General features: G+C 46.8%; 1 protein-coding gene across 1 annotated transcript; it reads left to right on the top strand.

Moving 5' to 3' along the window:
• The first annotated feature begins 56 nt into the window (after positions 1 to 56).
• cwc27 (CWC27 spliceosome associated cyclophilin) lies at positions 57 to 13,796 on the top strand. Its single transcript, XM_086135871.1, has 14 exons — positions 57 to 231; positions 323 to 419; positions 504 to 616; positions 790 to 933; positions 1,005 to 1,103; positions 1,176 to 1,279; positions 1,381 to 1,450; positions 1,520 to 1,599; positions 1,802 to 1,832; positions 1,901 to 2,025; positions 8,366 to 8,466; positions 11,158 to 11,267; positions 11,374 to 11,483; positions 13,400 to 13,796. Exons 1-14 carry the CDS (start codon positions 190 to 192, stop codon positions 13,560 to 13,562), a joined length of 1,389 nt encoding a protein of 462 aa, XP_085991997.1. The 5' UTR covers positions 57 to 189; the 3' UTR covers positions 13,563 to 13,796.
• Positions 13,797 to 15,762: the final 1,966 nt, after the last annotated feature.

Here is a 15,762-nt window from a genome sequence, read left to right as displayed (position 1 = left end):
GATAAATAAAGAATCAATAACCGTCACAATATTATTATTCCCCCCTCACACAGGGACGTAAACGATACGGTCGCACCAGGCAGGTAGTGTCGCAAATTAAACTATCTTCTGCCCCAGAGCGTCGTTTTGTTCAATAAAAACTTAAAGCCCGCCTTTAAAAAGTAGTGGGAACCAGCCGTTGTCGCGAAAATGAGCAATATATACATCCAAGAACCACCCACGAATGGAAAGGTGAGTGGACTCAAATGTGTCACATTTAACGACAACGAGGGCCTTTTCAACCACTATATGTTTCACCAATCCACTTCACTTGTCGTGGAAGGTCTTGTTGAAGACCTCCGCGGGTGACATTGACATCGAGCTGTGGTCCAAAGAAGCTCCGAAAGCATGTAGGAACTTTGTACAGCTGTGCATGGAAGGTAAACAGTTACACAGTTCAAGTTTGAAGTCGTTAAATGGACACAGTTGCTTGAATAATGGCTCTCATTCTCATCGTGGCAAAGGTTACTACGATGGAACAATATTCCACAGGGTGGTGCCTGAATTTATCATACAGGGTGGAGATCCAACTGGGACCGGAACAGGAGGAGAGTCCATCTACGGCAGGACGTTCAAGGTTGGGATGGAATGCCAGTCCCTCAAACTCACGGATGAAAATGTTTCCATAAGACTATCACCATGACGTCACACCTTCTACCAATAGCCACCCATTGGTTACAAACATTGGGTATTGGCCTGTATGGAAGACGTGTGCAGCGTAATGTTTGTCTTTACTGCTTCCACCCTCAGGATGAGTTTCACACCAGACTTCGCTTCAATCGAAGAGGTTTGGTCGCCATGGCCAACGCTGGGACACACGACAATGGGAGCCAGTTCTTCTTCACGTTGGGACGTGCCGATGAGCTCAACAACAAACACACCATTTTTGCCAAGGTGAGTTTGAAACGAAGCTCTTCCTGTTTTTGCGTCCAGACGTTCGACTCAGACAAAAGCGTTGCTTGCAGGTGACTGGAGACACGATCTACAACATGCTCAGGTTAGCGGACGTGGAATGTGATGGCAACGAAAGACCTTTGAATCCCCACAAAATAAGAACGGCTGAGGTAAGATATTCCGGATTCTCAAATCATACACGATTCACTCATTTGATTTTCTTTCTTTCCTCTACGATCTAGGTGCTGCACTGTCCTTTTGACGACGTTGAGCCACGTGAAACAAAGAAAGCAAAGAAGGAAAAAGAAAAAGATGAAGGAAAGAAATCACAGTCAAAAGCCACAAAGTAAGTCACGCGTAGTCACGATTCACATGAACGGGTGATTTTTTTTTTTTTTACTCGTAAACCCATGCGTCACTGTATATATATTTGTCCGTCAACTGAAGGAACTTCAGTCTGCTGTCATTCGGCGAGGAGGCCGAAGAAGACGAGGAGGTGGTCAATCAAGTTAGTCAGGTAGAGATGGCTGCTTGAAAACATTCTGTGTTTCGGATCGGTTTCCCTCTATCTTTGTTGTCGCCCCAGAGCCTGAAAGGAAAGAGCAAAAGCAGCCACGACCTCCTGAAGGATGATCCCAGGCTGAGCTCCGTTCCAGCTGTTGATAAGTAATTGGATTCATGAAGTCATTCATCAGTGCTCCACTAAATCATTGTCCGCCCAAAAAAGAGTTTTTATTGAATTTTTAATCAGTCTGGCAAATTTCAGAACTGGCATCGGCCTCATAAAATTCATATTGGGCAGGCACTGATAATAATTTGATAACAATAAGCAGGACTAATGACATGTCATCATGTTTGTCTTTTCAAGAGGAGAGAAGACATCTGGAGATGAAGCTGGGGTACGTTCAAATTAAACTCGAAAGACACTCATCAAATATTACCCAGACGTGTGGTCGCATTCTTACAGGAGGATGACAAGAGCGAGAAAATGAGCGAGCTGGTCAGGGCCAAGCTGAAGAAGGAGAAGGGTGCCGGGAAAGCCAGCGAGCCCCAAGACGACGACGAGGAGCGGGGCAAGAAGAGCAGCCGCAGGTATGACTGCACACGTACGTGTATTTTACACAGAGCCCAGCTGCCTAAGTGTCACTCTCACTTGATGTGGGCTGAAAAAACTGTAAAACCGACACATAAAATAAAAAAGAGGGAGACTGAGACTGTGTATATTTAAGCACCAACATTTTCGCCCAAAGCAGATCAAAAACGGGCTTTTTTTCCCCGCCCCTGGTATTATTACACTTGTACAGTAAGGTTACTCCCTGCTGGGGGCGCTGTTGATCTTCACTTTGCTCAGTGGGCGATCTGCACCTCTGTTAAGTTTGACTATGTGAACCCTTTTGATTCCAGTGCAGAGTCTCAAGTATTTCAGGTTTGCTGTTCCAAAATAGTCATTGTTAATTTACTTTTATGGGCTATTAAGCACTCCCTAATTACTATACCGGGATAAAAAACAATTATACAGTCAATATTCTTGATCCATTACTCGGGAGTGCTGTTAATTACGACATTGCTAACACATAATTGCAACATGCCAGATCAAAGTGTCTTTTGCATCATAATTATGGAAACACATTTCCATGCGTCTAATGGAAAGCTTCTAATTTGCAGTGTTCCCAGAATTCCCCGTCTAAAGTTTCCACCATCATCTTACCTCATTGAATTGAATGGACATGCCATTAATCCCCCCCCCCCCCAACAAAAAGAAACCTAACTAAAATTTTCATGCTTGTTAATAAATGTATCTATAATCGACAGTATATATCTGTAATATTTCACAGAGGATAATCAAATGGACCGTTTGTAGATCATTACATGGATCATTACGTTTGCTTTTAACAATGCGCAGCTTGAAGCCTCTTTTTTTAATGAATTATTCACCATTGAAAGTGAGATAGTACCATTGAATGCATATGCAAAGCGTCGACGATTGAGAGAGAGAAAGCGACTGTCGCGCTCGTCTCACCCGTCCCGTCAACAGGTAGCCCTCTCAGCACATCGAATGGAACTCGCCCTTCTCATTAGTGCTAATGGGATAAACTTGTGTGTGCGTACCACGTGTGTCTGCGCGCTTGACTGAAAGCCAGGCCCATTGTAGTTTATTAAACACAAGCACAGATTGTTTTGCGACAAGAACTTTAACCCAACACAGTAGTTTGTCTTGGCATGGCATCACAGAGCTTGCAGCAAGGTACACTGTTAGTCCTGCACAAAGGGGGCATTGTTATGTTTGAAGAGGGGCTGGCGGGTGGGCGGGGAGGAGGGGGGTTGCTCTATCAGGCCACCATCCCAACACTCTGCCGCCATCAACTGCTTCAATATGATTCGACCAGAGTTCATATCCACTCAAAAGTTTGGTTATAATTGGAACTTAGCGCGCGCGCGCATGCGCGCGTGTGTTATGTGGTAGCAAAGTGCCTCCATATGTCTGCTCACGCGCATCACTTCACCATTGGTGGCCGAAGACAGCAGTCGACTTCCTGTTAGTCATCGTCATGGTTAGTTAGCTCTGTACTGGCGTTTTCACGCTAGTACTCTTTCGTCTATTTTTAATGACCCTCTAGTTGGTTTCGCCCTCTGGTACGGACCAAATCGACCACAGGTGGTGCGAGTAGGCTTCCAAACGCTGCCTCGCCTGCTTTGCGTGTGATGTTAGAACCAGCCTGGAGCCTGCTTGCTTGAGTGGAGAATGTTTGCGATTTTCGAATTTGCGAGATTCATGTATTCACTCAGGCCCCCGCTCCAGACTGCCCCTAAATGGTGGCAATTTGTTTTTCGACTCGTGCGTGTGCATCCAGTAAATTTCCTTTTTTTAATTTGGATTATTCTGGGCTATTATTTTGTGTTCCTGACAAACTCTGGCTCTACACTTCAGCCCATTTATGATGACTGTAGTAAAAATGAGTGGAAAACATTTACACAAGTGAATTTACAATGCCTGCCTCTTTAATGTTCAACTTGCGCTCCTAAAATTTCAGGTGAGGGGCCACTGTGCTCCTAGTTAAAGAAAAAAAAAGAGTTAGTCTGGTATTTTGGGGGAACGTATCCTCGACTATTTGCTGAGAAACTTGCCCATGAGCTGTTTTTGTGCTCAGGCCAAAGCACTGTCTAATATAAAAGTTGTCCTATGGCGCCATCTTGTGGCATATCGGTGTCAAGGAATTATATAGACGCAGGAGGAAAAACCTGGATTGCCACCGCCCAAATCTCTTTGATTTGCTGCCATCTTTTGGCATCAATAGGGAATAAATCTTTTCGCTGAGGTCTCAATACCATTTTGTCTGCATTCAATGAGTCCGTACAGCAAATTTTCTTCCTCTTTGCGTTCTCGCGACCAATAAGAGAAGACAACCAAGTCACATGGCAGGGTGGGGCGACTTTGTGTGAGAGCTGTGGCTGACAGCAGCTGCTGCGAGAGTGTGCTCGCTGTGTTTAGCTTTGCTCCCGACAGTCCAGTCCCCGCACCCGAAAGGTTTGCGAAACCCCTGCCTTCACCGTCATATTACTTTGCCATATTACATCATCATCCTCATCGCAAGCCACAGAGTCATGGACGGCACGCCCCGGATCATCTGCATCCAAAGTGGGTCATCAGACACAATGCGCGGCCCGGCCAGCAACGCTGCGTCTTCGCCGGCTTCATTGGATGTGAGCCGGCGCGTTCTCACTCACTGAGGCCTTGCAGAGTTTATGCAGCCTCGGTCGGTGTGTGTTTGCGTGCGTGTGCGTGCGTGCGTGTGTGTGGAAAACCACTTGAGATAATCCAGCGCTTGGCTGCGGGATTGTGTACGTTTGGGAGCTGCCAGGTTTACAGAACTCTGGCCCAGTGCAACACAGCTGCGCCGCATGGGTCGCTCGCTCCCTGGCCGGCTGGTCGGAAAGGCTTCCAGACAGACTTGCACCCCGAGGGGTTAAAATAAAAAAGAATGCGTAAAAATTACAGCAAAATACCTCAGACCGTGTACGAGTTTGGTGTCCCACTCGCCATCGGTGAAAATCTACAATAGCGAAACACTTTTATATCGTTTTTCCCTCTCCCACATGTTTTCCATCGTTCAGCTTGTGAAAACACACTCTCTTCCTTGCTCACGTCTCCAAATAAGAGGTACAGCGTGCTCGAGCTGTTTGATTGATTTTATTGGTTCTATTTAAAGACCAAAACGGTCACCCGAACCATACAGTTTTATCGAACGAAATTCCGCTGTCTCAAAGCTAATAAAGTATTGCGAAACATCCTAGATGGACCAATGCAAGGTAACATTGATTTTGTGTGTCAAAGGTCTGCAAAATAGCCGGGGCGCATAGGGTAAAACTGCGTTATATTTCCATTATACCCTCGTAAGAAAGATGGTTTCCCCCATAGAGGGTGTAAATACAACCCGCACTGCAGCGTACTGTATACATTGGAAGCATACGCTTTGCTGTCTGGCATCATGGCGGCGGCCAGATAGGGAGGCGGTTGGGGGCCGTAGTGTAATATTGGGGCCGGGTTGTTGCAGGGGAGGGGGTGGTCCTTGCGTGGCAGACGATGTTGTAAAACAGGGACCCGCGGTGGGCCGCGCGTCGGTCTGGAGCGCTGTGCCGAGTCATGCAAATTCCTGCGTGGAGCTTTGGATTCCTGCTCTCCAGCTCACAGTTCTCTTTGGCCCGGGCCCAAGCCGTGGAGTGCCCCCCGAGGCGAGTTCACCCAGCCCGTTGGTCCGCATCACTCGCTCGGTCGTGACAGGAGACGGCCTCGGCCATCCTTGCGGTCTCCTCGCTGTGCGCGGCCACATAGCGAGGCGTTAAGTTTGACTTGTTTTAATAGACCTCTAACTCATTTCAACGGCCGCTTTATTTGAACAGTTGGCCTTTATTTCTTACTCCAAGCCCGTAAACTGAGAATGCGGAGAAGTCCAAAAACGACAAGCACGCCCGCACCGATATTTCGGAAAACGATCGGGTTTTCGTGCAGTCATCGCGCGGCTATTTTAAGCTTTGTAAAAGTCCCGCGTCAGCCTCAGACCTTTGCCAGACACCCGAGTCTTCTGGAGGTTCTGGATCACCGCCAGTCTCCTCGTATGCTTTCTTTATGAAAAGGTAATCGCCCGCAGCTCTTTCTTTGACTTTCACTCCCTCTTATCATCCTGAGAGAGGGACAGCAGCTGCGCAGTATCTTGAGAAGATCCGGAAGCGGACGCATTTAAGATGTTTGTCTGTACAGACCGTCGCGTCCTGCGGCCCTTTCATTTTGGAGAGCGTGCAGTGTAAAGTCACCATACGTTATCTCACACTGTGGCTGTGTTTGGAATTGTCCACTCATTTCCTACTCCCTAGTCACTATGTAGGGATTATTATATACCGCAGTGGCATTTATAGGTCAGGCATCGGTCAGAGGAAGAACAGTTTTTCAACATTACTCGGGCGGGCTGTTAATTTCATTGTCGCTGTCACATAATTACAAAGTACCGGATCAACCTCAGCTTTCCATAATAAAAAGTCAAATCACATTTATTTTCTCTAGCCCTTAATCACAAACGGTCTCAAAGTGTTTCACGTGACCACAGTTGACAAATATTCACGACATCCCCTGACCTTAACCCCCAGGAGGGCAAGGAAAAACGGGGGGCGGGGGACATCTGAGTAAAACCTTGAGAAGGGGCCGCAGATGGGACAATCCCCCTTCCAGGATGACCAGGTTACAATGGATGCCGAGTGGGCACCATTTGACACAATATTGTACTATTGTGCAATGTTAGTTCGATGCCTGCGGAAGAATTCGTGGAGCCCTGAAGTATGTTCAAATTGTTGTCGGGACTTCGCCGGTCCCTTTCTGGTCTCCTTCCCTTTATTGGTGGCAATCTTTTGGCCGTCGCGACAGAGTTGTATTTTAAACTATGCGTAAAACAGAACGCTTGCACAATGCACACTGTGTATTTAAAACAACCGCACAACTTTTACTTTGGAAAGGCTGCTTGCTTAATTCGTAAACACATGCAAAAATGTGTCAGTCAAAGCATTGCAGCACCCCATGTGGATCAAGTAGACCTTCCACCAGGGCTAAACATCTAATAGAAGAAGAAGAAGAAGAAGAAGAAGAAAAAATGGACAGACTGAAGAAGCAGACGTCAGAAACAAAGGCCGTCATTGTTTAGTCTGGAGATGCTTCACGTTGCTGCTCCGGGGGCCCAGACGCTGCAGCTTACCTGAGCTTTGAGAGCATGGCAGCAACACGATAAGTGTCAGGCTTACCAAAACATCATCAGTCCCCAGCTGAACATCTGCAAGCCTGCGTCATATGAGGCGGCGCGGGCCGACCTGACCGGCACGTCTCGCCCCGCGGGAGCCCCGCTTTTCGGGCTGCCCGCCAAGTGGGTCGGCTCCGCGGGTCAAAGAGGCCGCATTGCTCCCCCCCCCGCCCCGGCTTGCTCGTGTTATCCGCCTTGCTTGAAAACTTTATGTAACGACTCCACATTTGAAGAGGGCGAATATAAACAACATTTACTGGCACGCATACAGAGGTGTCATGGAGTTTAAAGACACAGTCGTATCCCAAACGATCCTCTTCTCTACGCGGATGACCGTTGAGAGCTTTTCCCTCAACGCCGCAAACCACTTAAGAGAGAGGAGGAGATGTTACTCATAACTGGAAGACATGTAGCTCCATAAATAATGTGCATAATGATGATATACAGTAGAAGGTGGTGACGCCGGTCAGCCTCAAATTTGTTGGGATTTAGAGTAAACTTTTCCCATAGGAGACGCAAATAGACAGACCACACTAATATATTAGTACTTATTTGGAGATGATAAAGAATATATGCCTGTGACTATTGTTATATTATCCATCGAAATGTTTCTTCACTGTTTGTGTTCAATTGCCTGCGTACGGTGTTTGAAGCCACATCGACTTTACTGATATGCAAAGCTGTGTGATTGTTTACAATACACATCCTGTAGTTCTCCTTGTTCACTTTGATAGTGAACTTGGAACAGTTCCAGTTCGTCACTATCAGTATATCCTACCTTACTGTACGATGGGCAGTTTATTGATTTTTTTTTTTTTTGTAGATTACATTTGAATATTTGTAACTTTGCATGTGCAAAAACAACACTATACATGTTAATGTACAGGGAGATTGCTGCGTGTGGCAGGGAGGCGAGTCTCTTCAGACAGTGACTTTGGTCTGCTGACCTTGCCTTATACCAGACATCCATTTTCTACTGCTTATGCCATCCTTGTCATCGTCGAGCAACTGTTTTCTGGGTGATTTATGCAGTTGCGCAAAACCATTCTTCATTTTTTTTGGGCCCTTCAGATGGAGGCTAGCGCCACCCGGGTATGGACAGTTCTGCCAAATCCTCTCCTTTATTCATTTGTTTGTTTCTCCCTCCCCAGCCAAGAGTTGCGCAAGGAAGTTCGCCAGTTGAAGAAGGAGCTGAAGGCGTTGAAGCAAAGAGAAGATGGCCCTAAGCCCGCCACGGATGAAGTCAAGGAGGGTATGTGGGCCATGTTTCTTCACTCTTATTGTTTTTTTTTTTTTTTTTTTTAATACAAGGCACATTTTAATGGTGTTTTAAAACCGCCTCCAGCAAACTCTTACCACTCTGAGAGCCGGGTGGTCCGCGCTGCATTCTCAACTAATGGTCACTAAGACAGACGGGGAAGCTTTTGATTGTGTCAGTTAGTTGCAGATGTCTATTGTTATCTCCTACGGGGTTCTGCATTCTTCTCGCAGAAAATTACATTTGGAAAAAACAAAACACAAAAATCGGTGAATACGCAAATCTGCGGGGCCAAGCCGCGAGTATACGGGAGTCTGCGCTTTGTGCTTCCACCTTGGCTGCAGGACGGGGCTCCTTTTTGGAGAGCTTTGTCACTTTGCTCCCGCATTAGGGACAGAAGTTAATTCCACCATGTTGGAATTGTTGCAAGTCACGGGCCGGTGGCCGCACCATGTCTGTCGGGGGTCTGTAAATTTCAGCCACAGTGCTGTGCAGGCTGCACGTATTGACAAGACCGTACTCGCCATCTTAAATCACCCTCCTGCCTTCTCGCCAGACCCCCAAGCTGCTCACTTCACTCACGGGGGGAAGCACTTTACATTGGCACTAAAATATTTGAGGGCTGCAATAAATGATTACTGTGCCACTCATTGTTCTCGAATAAGTCATTGACAAATCATCAGGCTTTTAAAGTGTCAAAAAAAACAAAAGAAGTTACAAAATCTCCTCGGCGCTCCAAACCCCAAATATTTTACTGAAGCAGCAAAATCAAGTAAAGAAGAGCTTGCGACCAAAGGAATGTTTTGTATCTTGGCACCGCACTCGTGTTGTAAAGCTCCAGATGGGATGGACCCGACTACCGTATGTGGGCCGCAATATCGTCCGCCCTCATGGAGGTAACTGGCAAGGTTGTTAGAGTGAATGCAAAACGAATAAATTAACGAAAATTGAAAACAACTTTTTGTAATGATGAATGAAATAAAAAGGAAAGTGCTGTTCAAAAAAGAAACGGAAGCTAATTTAAACTACATTGTCATCAGTGTCTTTTTTGATTGATGATCGAAAGCGAGGCTGCTTCAGAGATTGGCGTTGCGTCGCTCGCCAAAAAACAGATTGTGATCTTATAAAAGACTGGTTGCTACAACACAAGGCATCTTGATTTGTTGTCCTGGCAGAGCCCGGGTGACTGGAGAGGGCAGGAATCTAGCTCGAAAGCCCGTCAAACTTTAAGCTAGTCATGAGGGGCAACAACCGGACAGGCCAATGCGAGTTCAAAGACACATTTTTCCTTGAGATTTTGTCTGTACACAAACAACATTTTTGTCTTGTTTCCACCAAAGAACCGTTGACAGTTCGTTTGATGCGCATAAGGAGTTCTCGTCCTCGAAAAACATGGACATATTCAATGCTTAATATTTTGCAAATGTTCATGGTGGCTTATTTGGCCAAGCGCGTGTTGCGAGAGATGCCGATGGAACACATCGGTGACACATTTTTACTGCCCTATTCTGTAATGTGTTCAGAGAGGTGACCCTGAGGCAGCCAGACGATTCATTTTCTGATTTTAAATGACATGCAGGACAAACATACGTTGGTGTAGTGTTAAAATCTTTGAGTGAATTGATTTTTTGTGAAAACTTTGTGAAAAATATTCTTGTCTACGGACTCATCCCGCCTTGATCACAAACTTGACATTGAAGCATGCGACGGCTGCTAGCTCGCTCGCCAGACATGAAGCCGGCTTAGCTGTGGTTTCTGTTAGCTCATTTGTTTGTTAGCGCAGCACAACATGAGCATCGCCACAGACGTCTGTCATGCGCGCCCCGCAACAAAACATCACATCACGCTGCATCTTCCGCCAGCCAGACCCAGACCGTCTGCTGCTCGGTGACTTCACGTCGGGAGTTTCACACCAGGCACCGCCGCCAGAGGTGGGGTGGAAAAAATATTCTCAGCTGCATTTAGTACACAACACTTTCTTGTCGTGTTGGACTTGCGGACGGGTATATGACTCCCGAGCCAGTCAGAAAATAGTACTCATTAAAAGCCGCGCTTCCGCCAAGTTCGGTTCGCTACACGGGGCCGGCTGCTATTACTTTGTTGTACGAAGTACCAGAAATCTTAATTCTCATCTGTTTGAATAAACCAGGTGGTGACAATCTTTTCTCTCTGATCACGTTATCCACATTTTCTGGCTTGCCATTTGTCAACGGCTAAGATGTGAGGCTGGGGAGAAAGTGCTCCTTCAAAAACAAAAGCCGCTGGCTCTACAAACCTGCCATTCAAAGCAGCGATACGCACTGACTGAAAATGTGCGCATTTCCCACCCTTCCTATCAAAGTGGGCCTGGTTATCAATTGGTCTTAAAAGATTATCCCATGTCTCAAATTTTCAACTTTCCAAAGTATTGGAGATGTAACATGGCCCTTTTCCAGCGCGAATGTGGGGGCTACGTAATGACGTAGCCCCTACTTGGCTCTTTGCCGGTGGAAAAGCAAACACGTTCTTGGTAAGAACTTGTGAAGCACCAACGAAGCACAGCACTGGCCCTGGTGCCGAACGAGTACCAAGTTTTTTTTTGGAATGGAAAAGGGATAAAAGAGGTTGAACGTGGCCCCAGTGCGTTAGCCGAGGCTCAAGTTGTGGTGTTACGTACGGTCGGTAACACGTCGCCCGTTTGTCCAGAGACCAAAAAGCCGACCAGCGAGGCTGTCGCCGAGTATCTAGAGGAGAGGAAGAAGTACGAGGAGCGGAGGAAAGACAAGCGCAAGAAAAGCTCGGGCAGAGAGGAGCAGGTAAACAATACCAACATCAATGCCCGACGGGTATGAACCCTGACTTGCAGTGCAGCGGACTTTGGAAAAGAACCCCCGCAACGTTCATGTTGAATTTCCTCAACAGACGATGGAGCTGCTCAATCGTTTCAAGTCCAAGCTGTCGACGGCCATCAGCGAAGCCCCGGAGGAAGAGGAGGAGGAGGAAGAGCTGGCCGAGGACGACGACAAAGGATGGTGAGCGCCCCAATGGGGATGGCCGTGGGCTATTTTAAAAATGGGCTTGCAGGGGAGCCTTTTATTGCTCTAATTAAAAATAATAATAATAAATTGGACAATTTCCAAGATGAGTGCAGTCGTGTTAAAAAAAATCTTTCACAAATGGTAAAGATTCATAAAAAGTTTCATTTTCTTATATTGTTGCTGTTTGGCAGAACCCTTCTGTCTATTTCAAATGTTATTGTTGATACTCTTAGTCTGTCCCCGCATTGTCTGCTATTTCTGCTAATTCAAAGTGTTGAAAATAGCTTGAGAAGAAATGTCTTAACGCTCAAGAATGCTAAACTGTCCCTGAAGTATTGTACAACATCGCCTCCTGCCTCACTCTGCGGTAGCCGTGTGGCAATATGTCACCTCAAGATTGAAAATCTTGCTATTTTTTTCGACAGCCAGTGAAAATGTTTTGCTAAAAATGAATCGCTGTAATGCTTCGGTGCAGAAGAAACTAGTCAGCCATGAAGGCAAGCACACGCATTGAAACTGCCTAGTCAGCTCACCGATGGCATCGCTCATGACTCTTAAGACCTCCGAAAAAGAGTTTCCAGACACTCATAAAGTCAGGAGGATAATGAGGGCCCCGCTCATACTGAATATCTTGATCACGTGAGCTTATCATGCTTCAATTTGGCAAAAAAGTTCAGGACGCGGGCCCAAATTGCATGTTTGTAACTGGCACCTGCTACGTTTCACCGTGCCGTTTTCCGCCCGAATTAAAAAAAGCCGCGGCAGCGCATCCAACCTTCCACTCGCTTAGAGGCGTGTCATAGTTCAGGGGGTACGTACAGTATGTGCACGCGTCAGCTCGCCGCCGCCAGGAAATAGGTCTTGACGCTCTGTTCTGCTCTCATATTCTGTTTTTCAACGCGGATCTTAAGAGCAAGTCCAGTTTGAAATGAATACCATGTGTGTGAATGAGAGATTTAGAATAACACAATCTGTTGTTGCCATTAGTCTCCAGGAGTGTGTGCGAGCGAACGGTTGTTGGGGTCGGGGGGGCTAATGAATTTGAGAGAAGCCTTGGTTGGTAGACACCTCGCCGCACTGCCCCCGCCAGGTATGGCAAAGACTCAGGGGGTGGTTAGCCGCGCGTTCCTGGAAAAACAGCAGTGGGAAATGTGTGCCACTGCAGGAGCTGCGCACTCAGAATGTGGGTTACAACAGGTCAGACACTGGAAGTCAAGTCTGGGACAGAGGAGGTAAACTATTCCATCTGTGTCGGCGCAAAGACCCCCCCCCTCCCACCCCCAGGCCCCCCTCGCCCTGCTGCCTCGACTTTTACGAAACCCACCTCCCCACCTCGCCAGAGAGAACAAGGCCAGAAAAATAAACAGCAGAGGCTTCTGTAGCTTTGCATCACATCCTCCGTCTCGCCGTAACCCCTTTCTCACAGACGTCCAGAAGACACGGTCGAGTGGATGTTGTGTGGAAAATGGAGCCCTTTGAAAATGGACCCCGGGGTAAATATCTTGCTGCGGGTTTTAGAAATCTGCCACATTTCGCCTTAAGGTTAATCAGGGTTAAGCTCTAATAGTAACTGTGGCAGCCAGAAATGATTTTTCATTGATGCTTATATTTGTTCATATTTTATCATTATTAACACTTCAGCGTCGAACTGTGACCTCACATTTACCTTTCGCACAAAATCCAGATAAGCGGGTGAAACTTTGACTTCACTTTACCTGGTGAAAAAAGTTATTGTCTTCAAACCCCCAATATTTGTTCTCTGGACCAATAAAAGTGGCACTAACAGTATCTCTCCTCATAGTTGCTAAATTAGCAATCTCAACTAGCTAGCCCTCCCGGTACAATTTATGCGAAGAAATCAATGACCCGGCAAACTCATTGACCTGCTCTCCCATCTCCACCGCATCCAGGCTCGGCCACGTGCTGCAGTTTGACGAGCAGTCCCGCAAGGTCAAAGACGCTAACATGCAGGACGAGGACACCTTTGAGATCTACGACCCGCGGAACCCCGTCAACAAGCGGCGGCGGGAGGAGAGCAAAAAGATCATGAAGGAGAAGAAAGCTAAGAGGTGAGCTCGTGGGGGGCGGGGGGTGGTGACGGGTGGTCTGTGGCTTCGAAAGCTCGGGTCCTGTTCGAACCAGACCCTTCTTTATTAAGCGATTCCCAAACAAATCGATTCAGGGGACCGACTGTGTTGTGACCGGAGTGGGACACTTGTGGACAGTCGCTTACGAGTCATTTGTAATGTTTTTGTGATGAGCGGGTTGACAATAAACTGGATCGACTAGTGATTGATTACAGACTAATTATTAGTTTTTGCCCTTTTTTCTTGCTTGTGGTCTTGGTACAGTGACCCCACCCCCCACTGTATCGACTGGAACACATATACAGTATATATACTGTATATATATATATATGTATATACACTGTAAATATATCCCTACAATAAATGGGATTCACTGTACTGTACTCAACAATGTTGAACTAGTCATTGTAATGCAGCAGATAAAGCAACGTCCTGGTTCAGAGCTCCAAGATGTCAAAGCAAACACTTTGGTGGTTTTGGGCGCGTATGTCCAGAAGCTGCATTTGGCAAGCGCGCCATTTATTTATTTATTTTTTTAAGTTTTAACCGCACTTCTGGGATTAAGTTTAAACATGCATGTGGAACAGGAAGCAGAGTTAATGTTACATGAGCCGCCACTAATCTAAAACAGGTGTCACCGCGGCACCAGTGCGCAAGTCGGGATGTCGTGGGACACGCCCACCTACATGGTGTGACTTGACATGACATTCGGATGGATCTATCACATAATCAATGCCCACCAGTATTCATGATGACCGCTACCTTGCACGATAGCAATATATTGGACACTGCACACACAAAGTCACTGTATGTCACAAAGTCGGGAAAGTTGAAGTAATACAGTGTTGGATGTTGAAGTGATGAACATTTAACAATCTAACTTAACTGTAGATTGTTGCTCCCACCGCTTTTTAATGATAACCGCCTCCTCACACAAAAGCAACAAACAGAACTTCAACTCCTGTAAAGCATAAAGTCACGTTGTTGCGGTCATGCAGTGTTGTATCATGAGGCGAAGTTTTCCCCAACGTGACTGTGAACGTAAGCATTGGGTGTTGTTGGCCACCTGGCGACTTGCTGTGAGTAAAGTGGGTCAGCAATTCAAGAAGTAGGTCACTTGTTTGCTATCAGGGAGGGGGAACCCCCCCTGATATTCTCACCTCGGTGGTCTTAATTGCAAGCAAGTCTCTCCAGACTGTGCTGGCTATGTGAGAAGACGCAGGCGTGAAGACGGAAGGTTCCGGAAGGGTCCATATGCTGTCGGTTGACTTGAGGGCTCAAAGGCCTCTTGCGACAACACGTGAACTGGTTGCCAGCCAACATGTTTTGTTGAAAATGCAAGTGTGCCGTGACTTAAGCAAAATTGCTTTGGGCATATCGGCTTGTCATTTTTGACAAAATGAATAAAATCAAGTTTGATGAAGAACGCTAGCTCTTCAATCTAGCGGCTTCAAGGTTGCCATCAAAGCCGAGACTGGACATCCTCATGGATGTCATGAATGAAGGACACGAACACTGTCCAAGTGGGACAGGAGCGGCACGTCGATGAAAGCCTTCATTACCATTTGTCCTCATTACCCGTCCGTCGTTTCCAGGAGGAGACGCTCGTAATTCACCCGTGATGGATTTAGTGCTCTTCTCTCCTCGCTTGCTCAGAAGGACCTTCGAACCAAACGGCACCGCTGTTTTTTCTCCGCTCTCTCGGCCTAAGTGATTGACTATCGATTCTTTATGAATGTAATCCACTTACCTGGAGCCTGTAGAGGTGACACGGCAATCAGCAGAAGCTCGGAACCGAGACGATGAAGATGGGCCTCTCCCGGCAACAGTGAACATTAGCAACGCTGTCTGAGGAAGCGGCGCAAATCTTACCGAGCATTGTAGTTCATTGGTTCAGTAGCTTAGTCGGCCAGGAGGCGGGGGTTCAGGGGCGAGCAGGTTTCAGACTTGGACCGTGTTAATACAGTATGAGATTGCTTTTCAATAGTAACCGGTGTCGGCTCTTGCTTCACAGCTACTATTGCCGACCACATACGTCACAAGAGCTCTTGTACCAAAATCCTCCAGTTTCTGAAGTCGTTGCAGCCGCAAACGTTCTCTTCACATTTTTGACATCTTCCCGAACCCTCCCGGTGGGAACTTTCCCCTCCGAGGCTTTCATCTGGGCGGCGGCAGTCCGCTATGGA

The sequence above is a fragment of the Hippocampus guttulatus genome, chromosome 17, assembly GCF_054856545.1.
Source record: "Hippocampus guttulatus isolate MCC_2025c chromosome 17, RoL_Hgut_1.0, whole genome shotgun sequence".
In the NCBI taxonomy this organism is placed as follows: domain Eukaryota; kingdom Metazoa; phylum Chordata; class Actinopteri; order Syngnathiformes; family Syngnathidae; genus Hippocampus; species Hippocampus guttulatus.
Note: the sequence above shows the minus strand (reverse complement) of the source record. Positions and strands in the feature narration are given on the sequence as shown.